At 42.4% G+C, this 25214-nt stretch overlaps 2 protein-coding genes across 2 annotated transcripts in view; both read left to right on the top strand.

Moving 5' to 3' along the window:
* spire2 (spire-type actin nucleation factor 2) overlaps positions 1 to 15474 on the top strand; it is a 45427-nt gene extending 29953 nt beyond the window's left edge. Inside the window, exons 9-15 of the mRNA XM_084936334.1 lie at positions 3247 to 3469; positions 7089 to 7216; positions 7917 to 8054; positions 8133 to 8200; positions 9167 to 9194; positions 10897 to 10994; positions 14264 to 15474. Of these exons, the coding sequence (XP_084792460.1) occupies positions 3247 to 3469; positions 7089 to 7216; positions 7917 to 8054; positions 8133 to 8200; positions 9167 to 9194; positions 10897 to 10994; positions 14264 to 14573 (993 nt within the window). The 3' untranslated portion in view covers positions 14574 to 15474. The remainder of the gene's footprint in view (positions 1 to 3246; positions 3470 to 7088; positions 7217 to 7916; positions 8055 to 8132; positions 8201 to 9166; positions 9195 to 10896; positions 10995 to 14263) is intronic.
* A 5121-nt stretch (positions 15475 to 20595) lies between these two features.
* sntb2 (syntrophin, beta 2) overlaps positions 20596 to 25214 on the top strand; it is a 39044-nt gene continuing 34425 nt past the window's right edge. Inside the window, exon 1 of the mRNA XM_084936336.1 lies at positions 20596 to 21594. Coding sequence (XP_084792462.1) covers positions 20865 to 21594 — 730 coding nt within the window. The 5' untranslated portion in view covers positions 20596 to 20864. The remainder of the gene's footprint in view (positions 21595 to 25214) is intronic.

Raw genomic sequence — 25214 nt, 5'->3', positions numbered from 1 at the left:
GTCAAAACTGACTGCTGCTTAATCCAGAGGGAATGACATGTTTACAGTCTGCCTCCTCAGTCCTTTCTTTCATTTTCACCTTGCTTTCACATTTCATATTATACCACTGCTACGTGCTGCAAGTTTTTGGTTAGGAAATGTGGCATTGGGTATATGTCACAATCTCTCTCCTGCTTCTTTCCTTGCACCAAGTACATCTGTGACGGTTTAACGAGTCTCTCAAGCATTTTAAACCTCGTCTGTGGCCATCCTGTAAGGCACTGCAGACAGCAACTACCTACTGTAATATCTCAGCTGTTCCAAACTAATTTAAAGTAGATTATAGTTTAAGCTGTGCAAACATTTCCACAGGGGTGATGTTTTCAATGTTACTCTGTTTGAATTGACCAGGAAAATGAGTCAGTTTGGATGGGATTAACATTAGCCTGGGATTCCAGGATTCCTGGAAATTTGACTTTTTGTCCAAATAGGATTTTCATTTAAAACTACAGGATGTGCTTCAGAGGAGGGGCCTCCAGAGGTTCATGCAGCTATTTTGCTCATTTCCAGTTTCTCCCTGTGGCTCTGACAAATGAATGTTTCTTTTTTTTTTACTTCTACATTTTCTTAGATGCAGAAAAAATAATGATGTTACTGTAGTGAAAATTCAAAGTAAAAATAGCAAACAATCATAATTATAGCCCATAGTCTGTAGTGGGTTATTTATTGTTGTATTTATATGTTGTAGTTGTTGACGCCTGTTTATCATGTTAAATGGTAAATGGCCTGTATTTGTATAGCGCTTTACTAGTCCCTAAGGACCCCATTCACACACACATTCACACACTGGTGACACTAATGTTGTCAGCCTAATTTATGAAAATGTTTTTTGTGGCTCCATGCAAATTGTGTTTTTTGGTCTGGATGTTTTTTAATGGCAAGTAATTTGACAGTAAAGGTTACTGCCTGCTCTATAGTCTGCATGATCTATAGGAAGGCTAAGGTGGATGTAGCTTAGGCAGTAGTGCAGGGCATCTGCTAATCAGAAGGTTAGTAGTCCAATCTACTTGAGTCGGCATGCCAAAGTATCCTTGGGCAAGATATTAGTCAAAGTTGCTCTCTGGTGCATCCATCGGAGTGTGAATGTTGGCTAGAAAGCACTTGAGGGCAGAGAAACGTGCTTGTGTGAATGGGTGAATGTGGTATGTTGTATAGCGTGCTCAGGCAGAGAAGAAAAGCGTTACACAAGAACCACTCCATTTACCGTGCCAGTATTACTGGCTGATATTGTCCCATTACAGATATTTTTGGTATTATTTTATCTGACATTCGGCAATTTATTGGATTTATTTATGCATGTCCAGCAGAGGGCGCCCCAGCACTGTCTGCAGCAGATGTAGAAGCGTAGCATCGCAGCTGAGCAGACACAGTGATGGGGTTGACAAAGGAAACACCATCTCTTAAACAAGACAAAACCGGACACCAGCTGTATTTGTTATTGTTAAAAAAGGTCAAGTCCACTGTGATCGCTAAATAAGAAGAGTAGAACCTGAACAGAAATTCAGAACAAAGGGCCTCCACCAGCCCCCTGACTGCAGTTTGAGCACCCTGCCCTTAGAGCAGGGGTGTCGGACTCCAGGCCTCGAGGGCCGGTGTCCTGCAGGTTTTAGATCTCACCCTGGGTCAACACACCTGAATAAAATGATTAGCTCATTACCAGGCCTCTGGAGAACTTCAAGACAAGTTGAGGAGCTCATTTAGCCATTAAATCAGCTGTGTTGGATCAAGGACACATCTAAAACCTGCAGGACACCGGCCCTCGAGGCCTGGAGTTCGACACATGTGCCTTAGAGGGAAGACTCACAAGTGTCCACACGATCTGCCAGTGCCACACATCCCATTTACTGTCTATTTAAGCAGTTGTGTTTAGAGCTCCTCCTTTAGCAGTGAGATCTAGTTTGTAATACCTCTATAAACGCATTTTTGTGGCATTGTTTTCCTAAAGTATCATGCTTGTTTGGCTTTAAAACCTGAGAGCAGAAATGTCCACATGACACTTCCATCCAATTACATCAATACATTCCATCATCCTATAATTAAATATTTTGTCCTGATGAAAGTGGAAGAGACCACTGACACCCACAGGGTACAAGCACACGAGATCCTAACCTAATCAAAGCACCAACTGTCAGAATATGTTTTGTAATAATAGTAGTTTTCCCTCTTTAAGACTTCCATAGACTTATGGCATTGTAGGATTTTGCTTTAATTTATCAAGTGTGTGTATATAAGGTGTGTCAGCTCATACATTAATATCAGAATGCTTATTTAATCCCAAAAAACTGGACCCAATCCTGGCAGGCTCTCTTATGGTCTGTAATTGGTACTAAGATTCAGAGAGCAAAACTATGTTATTAAATCTCCTTAAATATATTTAAAAACATGTTTTTAGTAACCTGTTGTCAAACTTTAGGGTGCAGCTCTCCTCACAGCTTAAATTTCTTCCCACTTTGGGGTAAATTTCCCAGACAGGCCTGCATAGTGGTGTTAAATTTCTGTTTGACAGGCAAAAACTAATTTTCACTTCCTCCATTTTCACTCAAAAGCTAAATGTCACACTGAACTGATAAAATGCAGGAGAATGAAAGGGGATCCTCCTGCTTAAAAAAAACAAAGAAAGAAAAAGCAGGTCATTTCAGGTGGAATTGCTACTGAGGAGTCTCCCATATTCCCATACAATATCCATCTGAGCTTAACGAATTGGTGAAGTAAACCAGTACTAAGTTGATAACCCGCTCTTGTGGTGCGTCTATAAAACTTCGCAGACTGTATATTGCTTGGACCCACATGGGGTCCAGACCTTTAGGTTGAGAAGCTTTGAGGAAGACTAAAAGCTTCATAATTAAACTGAATGTTTGAAGGTTTTCAGAGTGAATCTACTGTTCCTCCGTGTCAGCTGCTTCCTTTTTGGCATTTTCCACATATCAAATTCAGTTTCCTAAAAACAGCAAATAACATATTAGTTAGCTTAGTTTTGCAAGGTACTGGATTTATTCTGTCCTGGGAACACACAGGATCCTGCAGGAAGAGCTGGAAAACACTGCTCAGGATCGATGCATCCTAAACTGTGAAGAAAATTGAGAATTAAAGCTGATAGATCGTTATTATCTGGTGACTTCTCTTTACTTTCTTCCTGCTCATCTCCCTGGTCCCTCACTTTTCCTCCCCACCCCGAATCTTTCCTCACCCGCCACCCTTCCACCAAAGGAGGAGGAGTCTCCAGATAACGGGGAGCTGCGGAGGACCGAGAGCTCCCCGATTCCTCTGAAAAGAGATCGGTCCTTCTCGGAGCACGACCTGGCTGTGCTCCGTGGGGAAATGCTTCCTTCGCTCTCTGAGTCGGCCCAGCTGAGCGGGGTGGTCAAGCTGAGGGTCGACAGGCCTCGATCCAGGACTCTAACCAGCGCCGGTGCTCCTCCTCATCACAGAGGTCAGAATATCCCCTATGCTAGTACTCAAATGCGTAATTCTTTATGTCTCTAGGTGCTCTCTGGGGTTTTTTTCCAAGCTATGTTGGTTACACACTACTCTCTAGAAAAACACTAATTGAAATTAAACTTTAAATGAACAGGTGCGTCTGAGTTGACAGGTACTGAACTGTTACCATATAACGATAGACCCTGACGAGATGTGAAAAGAAGCTGTAATCAGGAGGTTTTCAGTGCAGGATCACAGCTTGTTGTGTATTCAGCCTGCACTGAGCAGTGTGGCAGTGCTTCACAATCACCACCATTCAGAAGTTGTCTGTGAATTAATCCCAGCCAAGCACTGCAGCAGCTCATTTTAGGGGGTTAGAGCTTCCTGTTTGAAATAAAATCACTAGCGATATAAGCTGTTTTAAGAGTCTCCTTGTTATGAAAGTCTTCAGACTCTGATCCAGCCGTGGCTGATGATTCACCTGTCTGCAATGCTAAGTCTCCTCCCATAGGGGGAGACACAGGGCCAGTTTTTGAGCCTTCAAGGAGAAAAGAAAGTGGGATTAAGCTTTCAGTGGGAGGTGTGTGGTTGATCAGATATTCCCTTAGGTTTTCAGCAAGTTTCTAAACGCAACAGAGGACAAGTCCTGGGGTCTCATTTATAAAAGAGTGAATTAGTATCCAGATTAAAAGCATACAAAAGTCAGATACGTGGATACCTTCAGGCAAATGTGTGCACATGGATCAGCTTTGTATCCCGCCCTCTAAACACCTACATTCAACCATAAACACCTCATGACTTTTGATACGTAAAAATGAGGCCGCTGATTGGTTCTTAAAATCACATTGACCTCTGGCACTCACCCACCCACGATATCATGTGATCAAAATCATCATTTGTAAATGTGATTTATTCATGTTTGGTTTAACTGTAAACTTAGCCTACGTTACTCATAATGAGGACGTGCAGTGTAATGATGTGTGAGAACTGCCACTGGCTTTATTTTCAGACTGTGCATATGTGACGTGCTGATGATGAGCCAGGTGAGGATGGCCAGTCTCCACTCGGTCCTGTGGGTCTGTGGGCAGTCACGTCGCCTGCAGAGAGTTTTGTTACTGAAGCTAAATGAAAATCTTTGAGTCATTCTAAATCACTCTAAAATACTTTAAAGTTGCGCGATGTTATCTTGCATTTAACCAGTGAAGGTAATTGTTGACTTGAGGTGAAAAGCACTCTGTGTATTGACATGTCAAGCTGCCAGACTTCCCTGAATCCTGCCATCGTTTCACCTGCTGTGAGCTACATGTGGAGAGCATGCAGTCCGATCAGCTCCTTTTTTTGTGGGGTCCGTAGCAAAACATCACCAACTAAACTTCTAGGATTTTGATCTACAACAAGCACTGGTTACCTGGATCTTTTATCTGTTTTCTTATTGGCTAAACACTTAAGGTTCATGTCATCATGTGGGATAGGTGGCTCATCAAAACAGGTTATACTATATGAAATTCTCAAACTGAAAACATTTTTCTGCAGTGAATCATCAGGAAACAGAACACTTCCAAGGAAGCTGTGTTTGTTTCTGTTACTCTTCGTCACCTGCATGAAATCTGTGCAGTCCTGCTGTTGAAAATGACAACAAATCCCATGATATTGATGCTCGGAAAAAAAGTTCTGACCAAAACCTTAATCGTGACACAAATCTGAGGGAGTTTTTCAGCCCTGGAAACTTAATGTGGCTTTGTCTGCTCAATATCTGGCTCACCTCTCTGTATTATAACAATAATACTATATTCAATAATAGTGAACATGTACACCATACAAGAAATATGAGTAAAGCAGTACAAAATAAGATGTAATTTTGCGTAGTTCAGCGGTTAACAAGCACGACAGAGTAAACTCTGCATTGCACAGTGTGGTTGAAACCTGAGATATATCAGGCCTGCCTAACGTATCTGTATACACACATTAATTTATACATGGGCTCTACTGCTGTTGGTCACCGTAGAGTCTGACCTCCTAAGTCTCTACTTCACACCGTGGGAGGACGTGTGTTGTCTGAAGTTAATATAAATGTATCAGATGGTATCGGATAAATTGATAGCTTGTATTCAATTATTATAGTTTGGCTTTGATTCACCGCCTCAACATCTGTGTCAGCAGGTTTCAAACGTCTCTGTGCATGGGTCAGATTTGTTGTACTGTACATTCTTGCATCAAGTTTGTCTTTATAAAAGACCCCGAGACCCTGGTCTGTAATAGATATGTGAATTCAGAAGGACAAACCAAGCCAAAACCACAAACCTCCCTTGATCACCTTCTATCATTAAAAAAGTTTAAAACTTGGACATTTTTAATGTTTCTTTTAATGTGAATGTACAGACAGTAATAGCTGTCTGTACATTCACAGACATATGAAGAGCCACAAAGAGATGTGTGTTGATGAGCCTCCTGATGGCTTTCTCTTCATCACTGTATTTGAATGAAGAATGCCTCCGAACAGACATGAGACCCAACAAACTGAGTGCAGGGGATACTGAAGTCTTAAAAGGCTTTTTTTTTTAAGTTTCCACCTCTTCTGCCTCGAGGCCTGGAAGGAAAGAAGCAGTAAGCAGTCATGACAAAACTCAGCATCTACTAATTACCGTTACGGCTACAAAACCAAAACTCTAGGAAGAAATGTTTATTCGATTCCCAGCCCTCGGGGTAATGAAATGATTTAATGGTTTGGGAGACATTATGTCACCACTGCTTCCAATCTCCAACCTCGCTGAACCACCGTTACCTCACAGAACAGCTGTGTCAGTTCACCGCGCTGCAGCCTTAACTTGGATTTACATCGGCCGTGGAACGGCTCAGAGATGGATTGTAATCAAATCAAGTGATTGGGTGAAGGAGGGTAGAAGCTAATGGCTTTGAATTGTGTGCTGCATGAAAGCCCCGGGAAGGATGTTATGTGTTTGATAGCCATGATTCGTGCATTAGCAGCCTCGGTGTCCATATCCAGAGGTAATTGTTTGAAAAACGATCCTGACTTTAATCCACTCTGCAAAGCCATCCACAGTGCTTATGTGCCATAAACATTACACTCAGCTGGACGATAGCAGGATTTTTAATTTGCAGTGCACAGCTCTGCCAATAGAGGACTCTCCGGCCTCAAGTGTGCCAGTGAGAGGAGGTAAGCCTATAAGCCGGCTGTCATCGGCAGCTGATCCAAATTATATGCGCTGATCATGTTTACTGGCCTGTTCCAGCCCTCCCATTGCCCTGTTTACTTTCCATTAGAGACAAATTGACACCTTCCATTTGCAGGATCGAAGAGGCACCCAGTTTAAACTGTGTGAGGTCTGCTGTGTTAAGAGCAGACCTCTCACCGTGATCTGAGTTACAGATGTAGCAGCATGGGCCAATCACGCCACTGAAATCAGATTAATAATAGATGACGGCGTTCCAGTCGGATCGACAAACTCTCTGAAGGCCTGAGATCCGAGACGGGCCTGAATGAAAGAGGCTGATGTGTAATTCATGGATTCTTCAGACCGCGACTCGTGGCTTTCTCTCATTCACTTTCTACTGTCCTCAGCTCATTATTCCCTCTCTGTCTCATTCACTTTTCATTCATGTCCACGTGCCAGCCTCCTTCCCGGTTCACGGCTGGGTGCCGCCCTCTCCGGCCCGCCTGTCTCTGAGCTCGGTCGACGAGACTACAGAGGGATCCGAGACTGCGTTTGAGTCCAGAGCTGGAGACGAGCACCAGTGGATGGTGAGATGAAAACACTGCGGAGGCAGAGGATGGTCCTCGGCTTCATGTGACATCACTGCAGAAATATTCATCCTGTCAAGCCAATTTTATCTGTTACTGAGCTTAGATTGGTGGGGTTATATCTCCATTTTTTTACTGTATAAAGTGCTGCAGTATCAATAATATTGATCTAAATCAACAGCAATGACTTTATTTTGAAAGTTGCCATATTATTTTTCAAATGAAGGCTAATCCATGCAGAAAAATGCCCGCCCCAAAAAACCCTTGCATGGGTGTGTACTGCTCCCTTCACAGATATGCACAACATGTATCCGTGCAGTAGAAAGGGAAGTTGGAGGCTCAGGTGCGAAACTGTGCAGGAGGACACGAGACTGGCAGATAGTTCAGTTTTGTAAAAGGAGTAGTACATACTGTTGTGTTGAAATGTTACATTTCTGGCAATTTCTTGCAAGGTTTAGTTAATCTTTTGAACACAAGTCTTTCATGTGTATGAAAAGACTTGTGTTCAGGAGCTTAAACTTTTCTTTGACTGTTTCACACAAGCATAAAACTGCAGGTGATAACATTTTGGCTTTGACCTCAGCCGGTTTGTAGTTTTCCTCTGTAATCTCTTATCTTTAGCTTTTTCTTTAAAATAAACCGTGGACAGGAGCTCAGAATGATGGGTTTCCTCTCTTTAACTGCTCTCGGTTGTGTTCAGGATGAGTTCAGCCACCCTGTTGAGAGCCTCGCCTTAACCGTGGACGAGGTCATCAACGTGCGGCGAGTACTGGTCAAAGCGGAGATGGAAAAGTTTCTCCAGAGCAAAGAGCTCTACAATAACCTGAAGCGGGGGAAGGTAACAGTGCAGAACTTCTCTGTTTCTTTGTGCTGTTGACACTAACGGGATTCACTGACTGTGAGTGTGTGTTCTCAGGTTTGCTGCTGCTGCAGAGTGAAATTCCCGCTCTTCTCGTGGCCGTCTACCTGCTTACTGTGCAAAAGGTATGAAGGAAGTCTTTCATTCTCTTGTTGATGTTTAAACGTTTGTTCCAAGGTTGCAGCTGAAACATGAGTCTCCACAAATCAATACCCGGGCATATTTACAGTCCATGCGGAAAGTATTCACGGCACTTCACTTGTTCCACATTTTGTCAAATTACGGGCTTATTCCAAAATGCGATTCATTTTTTACCTCAGAAATCTACTCACAATATCTCATAAATACAAAGTGAACAAAGTTTGCTGTGATGTATGAAAATAAAAAAACAAAATATAACATGTGCATAAGCATTCAGCCTTTGTGGTACTCAGTTACACGCTTAGCACACATATATGTGGGCAGTTTCTTCCATTCTGCTTTGCAGAGCCTCCCGTGCTCCATCAGGCTGGATGGGGCACGTCGGTGCGCGGCCATTTTCAGATCTTGCCAACGATGTTCAATTGGCTTCAAGCCTGGGCTCTGACCGGGTCATTCAAGCACATTCACACAGTGGCCCTGAGGCCACTTCTTTGTCTTGGCTGTGTGTTTAGGGTGGTTGTCCTGTCAGAACATGAAGCTTTGTCCCAGCCTGAGGTCCAGAGCACTCTGGAGCTGCTTATCACCTGCTCTTTCTTGCATTCATTTTTCTCTACTCTCCCAGTTCCTGCTTCCTGCCACGATGGAGACCACTGTGCTTAATACGACCTTCAGTGCCAATGAATTTTTTCTGTACCCTTCACATTTATGCTCCCACTAATCACTACTGAATTCAAAGGTTTTCATGCAAGAGATTGGAACCAGGGACCGTGCTGTGACTGTGCTGCACCTCCAAATGCTACAATTAGGGATTATTAGAACAAGTAGCATGAGAACAGGTCTTACCAGGGTGGGGGGTTTATAGCCATCAGAGCGGCCTGTTCCCGCTTAAGCAGTAGGAAAGTGTGCAGACATGTGTGCTGTAGTAGTAAAATCTTTTCTTTTTCTCCCAGATCTGTCTGCAGCTCCTGCAGTGCAAAGGTAACTTTTCTTTTGGCTCTGTTTTTATTCAGCTGTGTATGACTTTGTACTCAGCCTTTTTAGCCTCGCTTTTCATGTCATTACTTTTACTGCTGTAGTTTTTAATTTTTCTGTTCATACATGTTATGTCATTTAATACCAGGTCTTTTTAATTAAAGTATATAAAGTTCAACTTTTTCACATCTGAACTGTCATTCTTACACACTGTTAATTGTTAAGTTAAAAATATTTCTACAAAAAATGAAAAACAAATTTTATTTTTAATATAAAACAGTGTAATAGATATAGATTTAACCGCTCTCTGCATCACTCTGGTGCGAGGACTCTGGCATCTGGACTCCCTTTAAAGCCGTCCTCCCTTTTAGTCAACTTTCTTCTTATTGGCTGCTCCTCATAAACAGAAGGTTTTGGCACGGAGTGGGTGGAGCTTCTGCACTCACAGACAGAGCTGTGTGCAGTGAGTGTCACCATTATATTCATAATAAAATTTGTTGTAATTTTTTTTTCATATAAACACAAAAAGAAAGGCAATGTTAGTTTGGTCGATTACACTCTCGGTTGTATGCTTCTTCTTGGCAAATCTTATGTCTTAAGTCTTAAAACTGTTGGAAACACGATTGTAGGTCGAGTAGCAGAGTAGAGTATGTGGGTTGGACCTATGAGAAACTTGCTAAATCTTCTCTGCCAATGCCAAACTGCTTATTCTGCCATTAGCTCTTGTTTTGAGCTTCTGGAGACCGTCAGATGTCTGACTGGCGCCTGATTAGCTCCGTTCAGCATTGAGTTCAGACTCTGCCTACGGCCACTGGATCATCAGAGTGTGGAGTGGACTGATAGAGTAACAGCTTTTAATGGAGGCAGCGCAATGCTGTGGGGTGGTATCTCCCTCACTGGAAATACAAGGCTTGTCATCACTGCAGGCGATCTCAGTTCAGAGAGCTATCTAGATGAGATTCTGCAACGTCTATGATGTCTGGGACTCTATGCTCTACAGAGCGGGGTTCATCAGAGGCTATCTCTGATAGGGGAGTGGAGAGGATGAAAAGGCCATTTAAGGGGAAATAAGCAGGCTTTGGTAATGGTATAAGATTTATTGCCAAGAAGCATTGTTACAACAAAGAACTTGTATTTAAAGCGCTACATTTTAATGAGAATAAACATATGAAGTCATTTATGCTTCAGGTTGACCTGTTAAGTAAAGCTATGTGGAGCTTTTACATGTAAAAAGAGAAAGAAAGAGGCTGCTGGAGCTGCTGCAGAAAGGGGTTAAATGACATATTTTAGTGCTTATTAACGCATTATTTGAGCCTGGTTGTCATTTCTATTGACGTCACTTCTTCTTCTTTTGTTCTTTTGCTGGTTTTGATTTGTTGCCTCAGTCCCGGGCCGTGTTGGATGTGTGGTTCTGTGCTCTGTAGGTTTGGATTTTGTGTGATTTGTGTGCTGTGGCTAATTTGTGTGTGTTGGTTTTTTTTACAGTTGTGGTTAGTTTTTATTAAAATATGTGCATTTGCTTATTGTTGCTCTGTGACTGTACGGCTCGTGGCCTTGATGTTCGTGTGTTTTGAATCTCTATTGTCGTAGAGGCTAGAAATACTTGTAATGTGAAAGTCATCTGCAGTGCCTCCCACCACAGGCTCTCTCGGTTCTCTTTCCTCTGCCTGATTATTTTTCCTCTTGGTCTGCCTCTTCTGTGCTCCAGATGAAGATTCCCTCAAAGAAGATGGCCCACATTCCTGTGTACACTGTGGGCTTTCACAGCACTCCAAAGAGCCATGGACAAAAAAGCCAAGTCTACAAGTGAGTCTGTGTTTGTCTTCAATAGCTGAGTCTGTTTATTGTAGAGAAGATTAAAAAGCTGGCTGAAAATAAAACGACAGTTTTCTTCTGAAGTATGCACTGAGGACCAGGAGAAAGATCAAAAGAAATGTGAAAAGCATACCTAACATACCTTCCTTTCCAAATCTAGCTGATGAGTTTCCTATGGAGGCTGTGCCTGTTGCAGAGTTCTTAAAAAGGGGTGCAGTTTGCACCGTTGACAACCACTATCCCCTAAAATCTACATGAGAGGGGGATTTGGGAACGGCTATGATAGCCAAGCAGTAGAGCCCTGGCAGGGGCACACACCGCCTCGATCTCTGCCAGACATGGCCTTTTTTAATTAAAAGCTTCGTTTTTCTAACATCAAACTCTCTAAAATGTCCCTAGATGTCGATCTCACATCTTTGGTGTCTGGCACCTTTCACTGGCAGTGTCCTGATTTTTTTTTTTTTTTGGAATGGCAGTTCAGACAGACCCGCTGACAGCCACACCATGTGGGGAGAAGAACAACAGGAACCTCTCAGGAACTTAACTCAAAATAGCGAGTCACTGTTTCTCCTTTGTTAGCACAGAGGCTTATTCTCTTCAAACACTTTTGTGTTTTAGAAAGCAACTAAAATATGTTTGAGTGGTGTGGCTCAAAATAAGCAGGTGTTAAACGTAAAGTTCCTGTTGTAGTGTCTGCTGCTGCAGATGTTTGCAGCTGCTGCAGATGTTTGCAGCTGCTGCAGATGTTTGCAGCTGCTGCAGATGTTTGCAGCTGTCACAGCCTTCCACATCTTTCATTTCAAAAAGTAGCATCAAGATGATTTCAGTAAACAAAAAATAAACCAAAAACTAAAACTGGATGTGAAAAAACGAAAATAAAAACTAAAAACTAGACTTAACAAGATCATTCCAGTTTGTTTTATTTTGTTAACTTTGAAAACTGACCAAACTAAAATAAAAAATATACCAAGGAAATGTTTTAGTATCTGTCTGATGATGGATGTGTTAATATAGACTCTGGATGTCTATACATGATTATATATATTATATATATGCTCTTTGTTTTGATTGTGATACCTGCACTGATTTGCCCTCTATACACGTATAATTAAAAAGACTAAAACTAACTGAAACAAGAAAATCTGCTGTGGCAGATAAACTGAACTTAACCCTCTCAGGCTCAAATTAAACTTTTTGTTGCTAATGCACAACCAAGTCCTGCAGTGGTACTTCTGAGTAAAAAAAACTCATAAAATATGTATGTGGGGTAATCAGGTTGTTAGTTTTTAACTGTTGCAAATCGGCAACGCCTGCCTCGAGAGGGTTAAAACAAAAATTCTAAATAAAAATAAAAACTAATGAGAAAATTCAAAACTATAATAACTCTGGTTGCCATTTTCTGATAACATTAACTTAGAATTGGAACTTCAAGGCTCCCACTCTCCCAGGCAATGCCTGCTGCCCCTCTGCAGGCTTCAGGAAAGAAAGGAAAGAAAGCCCCGATTCAAATGAGGAGCCGGCAGAAGAGAAAAATGTGTTTCAGGTTTTGTTTTATTTATAAATGTGAATAATGCAGTGCTACATAGAATACTAAAGGAGCAGAACAGGTCCTCTTTAACATGTTTACAGCCTTAGTTTAAGCTCGTCAAAGCTGATAAGGAAGTTCAAAGGTTTAATCCCTGTAAGGCCTGGACCCTGAAATAATTGCCCCAAAATTCAAATTTTTAAAAAATTAATTAAATATTAATTTGCATATCTGAGGTTTAATTTGTATCATATCTGCTACTTCTGGCATTTTTGTGCAACTTATTGCACAGACAGATACATGGGTCTCAAAAACCCATGTAGCAAATATGAAACACCTGGCGTAGCTAAGCTAGGTTAAGTACTACCTTCTGAGCTGCACACCTTTTTGTTTCCAAACCTGAGGCTAACCTGACATTTGGACTCCAACACACCAGTTTCCCCACAGTGTTGTCATCCGCTCACTGCTCAGGTTCAATCCCGAGACAGTGGACACCTAGACGGAAAAACGGGTCAAATCTATTTAAGTCTGCCTCTAACTCAAGCCAATGACTGCTAACCTTCTCGAGCCTAAGCAGCACCAGCCTCTGTGCTTACCTCAACCAATCGCAGATTGCCTACTCAATCCAATCACCAACTTCCACCTACCTCCCCCTCTCTCTCTCTCTCTTTAGTTATGTAATCAGTGCAGTGCCTCTTCCAGGGCCTCTAAGCAGCCATTATGTAATAATTACCCAGCTGTCATCAAAATCCTCGCTGCTTTTGGCCCTGTGAAGACAGAAGTGGAAGAGAGAGTGGACAGAGAGAGCCAAACAGCGAGCTGACGAGAGAAATGGGCCACTGGCGTGGTGCTGTGCTGATCCGCTCTCTAACACCTGTCACCAAGACCCGACCATGCGGCTCCGTGCACAGAAACACACGCAGTTTTGTAACAGCGAGTTTTTTTGTTTTTGTTTTTTTCAATCAGAGAAGCTGACCTTAATCTCCTCGTTAGTGACTGTGATGCCCCAGCGCTGCTGCATGTCTGTGTTTATATTTCAGCCACTTTGGATAAGCTTGGAAAGATCTAGTGTAGCTCCATCTTTCCAGATGTTCAGCTGATGTGTCTCTGCTGAGCAGTCATTGTTGTCAGTTTGGTTTTAAAAGTGCTGCCAATAAATAGAGAAATAAAAAGAGAAATAAATTAGTGGCTTTTTCTGAAGAAGAAAAACTTAAAGTAGTACTGTAGCTTTTCCACAACATGTGTGATTTATTAAATATCTAAAAAAGCAACAACATTTTATTTTTGTAAGTCATAAGGGAGGGGGGGTCAGCCCTCAGTTATTTATGGCTTGTGAACTAAAACATTTTTGTTTGGGGTTTTGGGGGTGTGAGGGATGGCCCTGAGTGCTTATTGGATGTGCAGTTAAATCAGGGGTGTCCAACTCCAGGCCTCGAGGACCGGTGTCCTTGATCCACCACAGCTGATTTAAATGGCTAAGTTACTTCCTCAACATGTCTTGAAGTTCTCCAGAGGCCTGGTAATGAACTAATTATTTGATTCAGGTGTGTTGACCCAGGGTGAGATCTAAAACCTGCAGGACACCAGCCCTCGAGGCCTGGAGTTGGACACCCCTGAGTTAAATTATTGTTAAAGAACCATGTAGTCATTATGGAAATCTCCCTTAGTTTTATATTCGGCTTTCTTTGAGTGCCTCACGTCTGCTCTAATAAAACTGTTCCACCCTCCTCTGCAGGTCGCTGCGCAGCTTATCCCGCCGCTCAGTGGAGGAGGAGTTCCCCCACCTGTACGCTCACGGCTGCACACTGCGGGACGTCTGTGCTGAATGCACCAAATTCGTCGCCGATGTCATTTCCTCCAGTCGCCGGAGCCTGGACATCCTCAACAATACTCCCAAGAGGGAGGCCAAAGCTGCTGCTGCTGCTGCTGCTGCTCAGAGACCACAGCTGCAACGCCAGTCCCAAGTCGAGGCGTTCCCTCAAGCAAACTCTCACCCTCCACCTTTCCCTCAGCCACAGTGTCTCCCTCCCCACTCCCAACATTAAGAGCAGCTCCACCACGCCGAGACGATCAACAATGCAAGCCAATGAGCAGACTGATGGACACTGTGCACACATTCACAGACAAACTAGGCTTCTAGTGGGTTCATGCACAGCAGTAACGACTCAGCGAGCCATCTGATTGGCTCCAATAAATCGTAATGAGAACACTCGATCCAGTGAGGTGCTTCAAGGTTCTTTAAATATTACTGGGTTGAATGGTTGTGCTATGATATATAAAGCTTAAAAAACGAATTTTCTCGGGCTGTATCTCGAGCCTTTTTAGTAAGAAACTAGAGACTCCAACACTCCACCGCCTCACCCGTCATACAGCTGCATTATCTTCCTTATCTTACCCATCACAAATGCACACATGCACAGAGCTCTTGACCTTTTAAGGTTTGAGTGAGTAGCTCTCTCTGTTTCTGCCTTATCAACAGCACTACGACACTCCCCGACGTTCACAGCTGCAGACTGAGGAGAGGGCAGATCGGGAGAGTGCCAGGGGGAGGGGGTGCTGTAAGAGAGAAGAGAGAGGGTGGAGGTGAGGTTGAAAGCTGCACAGCATAGAGTCAGCATCTCATTTTAGCGCTCTGTGGTTGCCTTGTTTTTGTCTTGAATGTAACTTAGAGAAACAGAATTGTAAATTTAAAGCTTGTACACGACCCTCAGCGTTTATGTATAATCATCCAAACAGTCCCCGTTCCAGCTGGATGAGGCTTCGACGGCGGCGACACTGTGAATGTAACGGGGTGAAGCTGCAGGCTGCACCCTTAACTGACGCAGCGTGACGATGCTCATGTGAAACTCCCGCCCCCCTTCACTCCCCGTGGACGCTTGCAATCTGCTCTGGTTTTGTAAACACTAAGAAAACCTCAGCTGCAATAAAATCTAACGACAAACACGACCAGCGCTGCGTCTCCGAGTTTTTCTGTTTGATGTGTTCAGTAGACCCGAGCTTCACGAATAAACACAACACGCTGCTTCATAATTCAGGAGTAAAGTGCCTGTTCTTGAGCAGCAGGTGAGTAAAAAACCTTGTTGACGGATAATTTATACTTTAAAAAATTAAAAATTGACACATCTGTGGTTCTAATGCAGTACGTGAAAGGAATAAGCAGGTAGAGATTATTTCACTACAAGTTAATGGAAGATTCTGAATAAATGAGTGGGACCACAGACACAGATACACACTACATTTATGGAATAGAGAGAATACACACACTCTGCTGAGGCGCAGGTACTTAGGACTGCATCACCAGCTTGTAAATGCATCCAAACACACATCGTCAGTGCGAACTAACCCTTTTATGTTCAAGTAGTGCTTTCAAGAAATTTAATTTGAACCCATTTAGTGGACTAAAATTGCTACTCTGAGGAATTAATAAAGATCACAGAATCACAGAAATCGTGTGAGCAACTTCACCGTCCTGTCATGTGACCTGAACATGTCCCTGTAAAGCAGTAAACATCACATGGGTGGAGTTACTTTGATAATACTTAAGTATCAATTTATCTAACCGGTCATCCACTTCAATCCATTCACAGTCACATCCACACCATGAGTGTTTTGAGACTGTGGGAAGAAACCAGCGCAGATGCAGGCAGACTGGCTGGCAGATGTGCTCCAAAGTTAAACTCTACAACAAACAAATGCAAGCTACAAAGGAAAGAAAAAAATAAGGGTTCCATTGTGGCAGGTAGTTTTCCAGTTTTTCTCACAGTTTTCTTTCACCTGCTCATGATGCTCAGCTGTTTACAGTACATACATGTAAATGCTGGCCTTAGAGTGCACCAACTCTCAGACTGCAGTGCATTTGTCTGATTATTCTATCAGAAGTCACGAGGAAAAGCTGGAATTGTGGCAGAAGAATCACTGTTGGGGTAACAGAGGACGGGTGAAGCAGTTTGACGCTGTTTCAATAGGATAATGTGAATAATGTGACACGGCCGTGTAGATCTATGGGACAGAAATGAGGAAACAGCTTGTTTCACGACTTTGACGCTCCAGCTTGGAACATGTAAGGGAAAACAGATGGGCGGCTCTTCCTCAGATGCTGTAGAACAATCACTGCTCTTTACAGATGTGGAAAAACTGACAGAGTCAGCTGAGTCATCCTTCGCTATATTCTAAACAAGCGGGCAAGTGCATGTGAGGTGTACTTCCTGAGGACAGCACAGGCCGGATCCGGGGACTCTGCCGTGCTGTGGGAGGATTGTTCTGGCATGGTTTGCATCCAGCTTTGGGATCGGACAACCTGGGACTTCACCTTCAAACCTTCGGTCCACAGGTGGAGTGTCTCGGGAAAGTTGCAGAGACTCAAAGCTCTAAAAACCTTACCAGAAAACATTTTCTATGTAAGACAAAAATAAATCAAAAATTCAAAGTAACAACTTTAGTATTACTTAGCTTTGTATTGTGATGTGTCATAAAGACTGGAACCGCTGAACAACCCACCTGCTAACTGCGGAGATCTCACTTGAATAGAATAACATGCCTGAAGGCAGTCGGTGCAGCAGTCCTACAATAAACCCTGCCTTCATGACGGCTATAATGTTGAACCCTTTTTTGAAAGCGAGCGTATTGTTGTTTTATCTACACACAGAAAGATCTATGGAAACATGGCTGATGTAGCAGCTGAGCTTCTTTCATTCAAAATTGATGAAGGTAAATCGAGTCACAGATGTGTGACTGCTGGTGGCAAAGAGCACAGACACAAGGGTGGAGAAGTCATGTTGTGACACTGGAGGTCTCACCAACACAAATATTTTTGTATTTACCTACAGTTAGTCCAGCCTCTGCATAACAGCTGGGAAACCTCATGTAATTTGTGATTATCTTAATAACCAGGAACATCTGATTACAGTAACCGGATTAGCTGCTGTAAAAGGAAAATGTCTTGTACAAACATTAAGAATCCTGTCATACTATCACAAAATCACTGATCTCCATCAGGCCAGAGGGTAATAATGAGAACAGTTAAAATAATAATGATGACTTATCATACTGTGATCACAAGTGATGTGGATATGGAACATGAGGAACAAAAGGTTTTTCCTCCACAGCGCATTAAAAATGTCTTTATAATGGAAACTAATGATGCTCTAATGTGGAAGCCACTTTGGTTCAGATTACGGGTAAAACAGCAGATTATAAATGACAAAAGTAGCTATCAAGATAAAATGATGATCTTACCACAGTCTAATTTTAATAATAATAAACAGAGTGCTTTTTAAAAAATAATTAAATTAATGGATTAATAAAGTATTCTGATTCTGTGGGAACCGTAACCTCAGTTTCCTGTTCTCAGCTGACAGGAGAGGAACCTGGTGTGGTCTTCTGTTTCTGTAGCCATCTCCTATCAAGGGTTGACATGTTGTGTCTTCAGGGATGCTCTTCTGCATACCTTGGTTGTAACAAGTAGTTATTTGACTCACTGTTGCCTTCCTGTGTGGACATTCTCCTCTTACCTCTGGCATCAACGTGAACTGCTGCTCACTGGATATTTTCTCTTTTTTAGACCATTCTCTGTAAACTCCAGAGATGGTGAAGTGGAAAAATCTCTGGCATCAACACCCATGCCACATTCATAGTGAAGAGAGAGACATTCCTGTATTTTATTAATCAAATATAAATAAAAACATATATCAGGTTTTGATGCATGTTATTTATTGGTGTTGGAGTTTATATAACTTAGTTATATTTTGCTCCTTCTGTAGTTACGGCTATCTGACTATGTGAGGTAGTACTGGGACTATCAAAGTAGACATTAGGCAGCAGGATCCATTAATAGAGTCACTGCAGTGAGTGAACTTAAGAAGGCTTTGTCCCCACTACTCAGTGGATCCATAATGGCTTTATGGACTCTCTGCCATCATGAATAAATAATCTACAGGTCTATGTGTCTATTGGCTGCGTGTGCCTGTCATCCAGCTCTGAGTTTACTCTGACAAGCCGCATGAGTCCAAGCTGCTTTATGGGGACTAAAAGAGGAAGGTGGGTGATTATACTTTCAGAATAAAAGCGTTCAAGTATGTGGTCCACCTAATGAAGGCTCTGGGTTTCAGGACACCTTTATTCCACTCTTATCACGACAAGTTTAAACTGTTTTACACGTTTTGTCTTCAGTGGCTTACTTTTTTTTTTTTATATTTATATAATTCATGCAATTAATTTAAATAATTTTATCTTTCATATTGGCTCCAAATGCTCCCAAAAAATAACTGAAAACTGACTTTGGACTTTTCAAAGTGAAAATATTAACTATCTTATATTCTGTACTTATAGTAAAATTTTGAATTTTTTGTCAGATGTTTCTTTCACACAAACTTAAGCTGTAATTTTGACCTAGTAAGTCAGAAATTAGACTGCAAATGACTGGTAACTAAATTTGGATTTTAAAAAGTAAAACATTTTTTTAATTCTTGGTTATTTATTCTTTAACCTCTTAAGCCCCAACGAACCTGATGCGGGGGCAAAAGGCAGGAGATCAGGTAGGCTTGGGGCTTAAGAGGTTAATTATTGTCATGAATATTATTATTGTTAATATTAGTTCATTCAAAATAAAATAAAAATGTAACTTTATACATTAACACCACCAGTTAAAACCAGTTAAAATACAACATATTGACATCCTCAGTCAAAATGTGACTTAAAATCTCACAGTTTTGACATTAAACACCCTGGGTTGTTTTAAAATTGTTTAAAATTCACTTGAAAATCCTGATTTTTTTCAATATCAAATAATCCTTTTTTTAATGGCTCTGTCATGTAGTGGTTTACAAATTCACCTAACAAGTGAAAGATACCTTTGATCTCAGGTAGAGACACAAATCCCTTCAGAGCTCCATCAGGAAGGACAAATCCTTATAACATCTGCCAAATCCAACATGCAGAGCTACCCACTGTGACGACCACCTTGTGAACAACGGAGCAGCCGAAAGTAGTTTTGTAAATAATTTCCAAATGTGCATCTGAAAACACCACAAAACCTCTGGATGAATTTCCTCTGGACTGATGAGACCAAAGTGAACGGTGCACAATGGAATTTGGAGAAATTGGAGAAAACCAAATTCAGCATCTAGGCACAAACACCTCCTGCCAAGTATTAAGCAGGGTGATGGAGGAGTGATGATTTGGGCTTATTTTCCAGCCATGGGGGCCTGGGCTCCTACCAGCCACAGAGTCGACCATAAACTCAGAGTCAAATGTGAAGCCCAAAGGCCCAACTGGGTCATACGACAGGACAATGACCCAAACACAGCAGCAAGTATATAACAGGATGACTGGGGGGGGGGGAAGGAAAAGAATCAAGGTGTTTCAATGGCCTAGTCCAGACCTCAACCTCAAATGCTATGGTGGGACGTTATGAGAGGTGTGCATAAATAAATGCCCACAAACCTCAATGAAATGAAGCAACACTGTAAAGAAGAGTGGGCTGAAATCTCCCACAACCACGTGACAGACTGAAAGTTATACGCAAAGTTATTTCTTCAAGTTATTAATGCTAAAGGTGAATCTATGAACTGTGAACGATGGCACGTTTTTACAAGCTGCTTCTGACATTGTTTCTGGGGTAAATAAATAATGACATTGTGTAGTAAGTCATCTGTTGATGTTCTCCTGCAGTTGTAAGACCTGGTGAGGATTATTATTATTATTATTTAACATTTCCTGATATGCAAAATCTTAAAATTGTCAGTGGGTGTACTTTCTTCTAAATTTGGACTTAATATGTAAGTCGTTTTGACTTCAATTTGTTATGTTTTCTCTTGGGGTCTTAATTGTGTGATTTATTTTTATGTTTTATATATTTTCTTTGAAGAAATATGATGAATTTTAATCTTAATTCCTTGCTTTTTCTTGTGGACGTCTGCCCTTTTTCCTTTATGTCAGTGTTTTTAGTCCATATTTTGAGCCTCGTCTTCTCTTTCTTGGTTTCCTGCACTGGCAGGAGCCGTCTACTCTGACTGCTTTTTTTTATTTTGAAAGGGTTGACAGGAAGCTTTCTCGTTTCAGTCGCTCTAACTTCCAGTGGAAGTTGGACAACCTCAGAGCCTGAACTCAACAACAAGCTGGCACATCACAGCCAGTTGTGCTTTTCCTCTTCTCTCCCTGTGTTCTGGGAGTCCTTCTGTCTCCCCCCACCTCTGCCTGCAGTCACGGCGGGAGTGGGTGTGTCAATGCGGGCCCGTGGAGCCTAGTCGCTGCTTGTGCGCACTCTGAAAAAGAGGAAAAAGTTGATGATGAGTTTAGTGTGAAAGCGGCCCGCCTCGGAGCAGGCTAACCGTCCCGGAATGGCAGTTTGGACCCGAGCAGACAAAAACGGACAGCTGGACCTTCTGCTCCGTGACCGCTGGATCCGAGTGACCGCCGAGCTCACCCGAGAAACGCTCACTTTGACGGCCGACGCGGAGGCAACCGGCCCCGGGACCAATCACTGGGACTACAGCAACTCTTCGGCGGGCCTGCGAAATGGCATGTCAAACGGAAACGACCCGGGAACGAGTCCCGGGAACCCCGGCCGCGGTCATTCCTCGGGTCAGGACCAACTCCAGAACCAGAGCCACGGGGGTCGGGGGCGCAGCGGCAGCCCGGGGCGCGGGGGGGTCAGTCGGGGTCAGTACGACGGCGGTTACAGCATGAACAGCCCTGGAAAGTACCCGAATAACGGCACTAACTCAGACTTCGGGAGCCCCGGCTCCAGCTACGGCAGCCCCGGGTCCAGTTTCGGGTCGAGACCAGGCGACTTCCACGTCAGCCTGGACGGGTCTTCGGAAGCTGTGCGCAAAGTCCGGGTTGTCAAACAGGAGTCTGGCGGGCTGGGGATCAGCATTAAGGGGGGGCGCGAGAACAGGATGCCCATCCTCATCTCAAAGATCTTCCCGGGGCTCGCCGCAGACCAGAGCCGGGCTCTCCGGGTGGGCGACGCGATCCTGTCGGTGAACGGCAACGACCTCCGGGAGGCAACGCACGACCAGGCGGTCCAGGCGCTCAAGAAGGCAGGCAAAGAAGTCACGCTGGAGGGTAAGTTGGCCCACGCGAGAGCGGGGATTTGAAAGGGCCGAGATTAGAGTCCTGTGGTCAGGCTGCACACCTCTATCACATCTCCAGGAACTTTCACAGGTTTCAGTTCAGCTCCGGGACTTCGTATTCCAGCACGTGTTCGAAAGGTGAGCGCAGTTTCCATACTTGGATTAATAGCTTCAAACCATTTGTGGAAACACGTCACTTGTTGGAGCACGCAAGTAAAAAGAAAACTGCACAAGTCGCCAGTTACACAGCAGGACTGAGTTTTAAAAAAGCACTTCTGGAGTAATACTTTCAAATTAATCTGCACACCACATCGCTCCCTCATGGCACTGCGAGGTGCAGAGTGCCATAAACTCTTTTTGGATCGCTCCACACACGTCCTGTGGGTTTGTAACTTTCACCACACATAATTGTTTGCATAACACATTATAATATAGACATAAACACACACAATCCCAGTTGATCTATGACTAGGAGGCGTGTAGGAGGAGGAGGTTGTGGAGGAGCAGGGCTTAAGTAATATCAACAGAACAGAGAGTCTTTGATTAGTGTAAACAGGAATGTAACCACAGCTGTGGTCACAGTCAGAGTTGGATACATTGTACTCTGTGTCTGAACAGTTGTGGATTACTAAAGGATGAGAAATCACAGTAAACACGAGCAGAGATTTGTCTGTGGTTGAAGGTGTTGGTCGGCAAAAAGTGATAAACAGACTTGATCTATATTATTATTGTAATGTATCTGCCTTACAATGTAAACTGTCTTAAGTCGACTGCTGTTGCGATTTAGCTATATAAAAATAAAATTAAAAATAAATAAATATTCTATCTCATGTAAATGAAAAAATGCATAAATGTAAAGTCACACAAAGTGCACACACGTCCTCAAATTGGAACACTCTGAGGAATTTCTCAGTCTAATTCCCTTTTTCCACATTTAAAATGTGGAAAACAGGAATAAGGAATTTTCAAGGCATTTTCTTTCTCATGCCTTGAGAAAGAAAATGACTAAAACACCATCTGCACCTGTACGAACATGTTATCTGTGCCCACCGAGGCACATGTGTCAGTTAGAAAAGAAAAGGCAAGTACTAGAAATAACATTTCGTGCACCTAAAATAAATACGACGCTATAATGTATAGATCAATTTTGATAGATTTGGAAAAAGGTAAGTAATGTGATGAATAAAATTATGGCAAAATAAATTAAAGAGTAGAAAAAATAAGCTTTGTATACATATATTAAAAATAAATATATATTTGTAGAAGTTTGAATTAAAACATAAAACGTGCGTGGATTTTTGGTTTGTCTTAGAAATTTAAATATTTGCATGTACTGTACTTTGCAAAAGTCTTGAGCCACCGTTCAGTTCTTTGTGTTTTGCTGGGAAAATAGGAAATACATGCAAACATACACAGTAACACAGTCTATAGGGCTGTGTTATACAATTCTAACAAGCTCGAAAGTCACCATTTTGTGTGACCACCTTTATTTTTCAGCACAGCCTGAACTCTCAGCCAAGCTTTCTTGTAATTTCTTTAAGTAGTCTTCAGGAATAGTTCTCCAGGGGTCTCGAAGGACATTCAAAGCTCTTCTTTGGATATTTGCTTCCTTTTAATTCTTCCGTTCTCCGTTAAGATTATACTACATTGGTTGCCATGCTGAAAAATGAAGCCATTACCAATCAAATGCCTTTCAGGTCATATTGAATGGTTCTTCAAAATTTGACAATGCTTTTTTCTTTTCAGCTGAAGGGTGTGATGCATCGTTCAGGTGCTGTGATAAGTGTTTGCAGGAAGTTTTCCCCTATTACTTTAAGAACATCTGGTGTAAATTGTTTTTTTTAGAACTACCACTTCTTCTTTTGTCCTTCACTTGTCCAGTTTCTTCAAAATCTTTGAGAACAGACTGCACACCATGTTGAGCTATACCAAGTTTTCAGCTTGTAGCTCTTTGGGAATCACCTCGTTGGTGCAAAAGTACAATTTTATGCGTGTCAGACTGTTATCTTGAAATGTTTTTCATAGAGTCAACTAAACTTATGTCACCAAACGATATGGTTTGTGACGAATGACAAAGTGTCTAAACATACTATTTCAAATTAGTTCTCTGCTAAATAATCTCCCATGTCATTATTCTATCCACAGTTTACTAGGGATGGGTACCGGTATCCGGTGCCATTATGGCACCGGTTCTGACATAAACGGTAGTAACCAGACCGAAAAGCAGCGCACATTTCGGTGCTTCCTTTTCCTGAGACGTTTGGTACACTTTGGTACGTGTACGTACGTTCTTTTAGAGCAAAGCTACAGATTAAAAATGCCCAAGGCGAAGCGGTCAAAAGTCTGGCTGTACTTCACAGCAAAATATGCAAACTCAGCAGCCTGCAACAAGTGCTTTAAGCTGATACTGTGCAAAGGAGGTAACTCCTCGAATCTGATGAAACACCTGGCGACATATAGCATTTTGTTAAAAGCCGAGAAATGCACCGTATTTGATAGCTTGCTGTGAGACCTCACACCGTGCACATCTACTGCGGGTGTGGCGCCTGTAATCGGACGCGGAGTTAGCAACATCCCCCAAAAACCGGAGGAGTAGAGTCCTGGCCCCTAGCCTTGCCAGTGTAGCAGAAATGATGACGAATGATGATGGCAGCAGCAGCCGTTCTTCTCTGCGTGAGTGGCTTAATGTTGTTCGTGTGTAATTTACGTTGAGTAGGCTAACCACGTTATTACATTAATGCACGTAAGGTGAACTAGCAAACATCATCATAGCTACATGCGGCTGTCTTCTTGTTTGATGGCAGATACTCCCGTCACCCTGGCCAAAAAGGCTAAAATGACCAAAGAAAAAGTGGAAAACAGCTAAACATGAGAGGTTTTTGGACAAAGTTTGTGTTGTTTTTTTTTTCCCCCATTGATTAAGCACTGCTTCCAGCCAAGAGTGATGCCATATATGCCCTATAGCTGCAGAAAAGGCTAACATTGTTACCTTTTCACAAAAAACAGCTAAACATGAGAGGTTTTTGGACAAATTGTGTGTTCTCCATTCTTTAAGCACCAGTTCGAGCACCGGTTCAAAAGTACCGGTTTGGTACTAGTATCGGATAAAACCTAAACGATACCCATCCCTACAGTTTACATACTTTATGTCATTTAATAGGCTGTTATTTTTATTTATATAGTGCACCAGAACAAAAAAAAATGTTTTTATTAAAAAAAAAAGGGTCTGAACCAGTTTCAAACTGCTCTGGCTTTGACTCAAAAGACTGTGTATTGTGACGCACTGACCGCTGTGTCAGAATTAGAGAGAATTATCAGCTAACACTACAGCTCTGAGCAGCTTTTGTGTCTTTAATCTTTAATGCTTGTTTTAGATTGACAGCCCATTTGGTGTGTTCACTCGTCAGCCTCTGGCAGACAGCCAAAGGCTATAGAAGCTGCACAGCCAGATGTTTCTCCAAGTAGTAGGTGGAGACCAAAACACAGCTAAAAGAAGAGTAAATGACATTCATTTACATTTGGCGGTCTACTAGAACAATGACTTCAAAGGTGTCAGGCTGCTAGGTGTATATTACGGCTGTGCAATTAATAGAAATGTTTATTCGATTACAA

The sequence above is a fragment of the Perissodus microlepis genome, chromosome 7 (assembly GCF_051167445.1).
Source record: "Perissodus microlepis isolate ML-2025 ecotype Zambia chromosome 7, ASM5116744v1, whole genome shotgun sequence".
Taxonomy (NCBI): domain Eukaryota; kingdom Metazoa; phylum Chordata; class Actinopteri; order Cichliformes; family Cichlidae; genus Perissodus; species Perissodus microlepis.
This window is presented reverse-complemented; position numbering and strand designations above follow the sequence as displayed.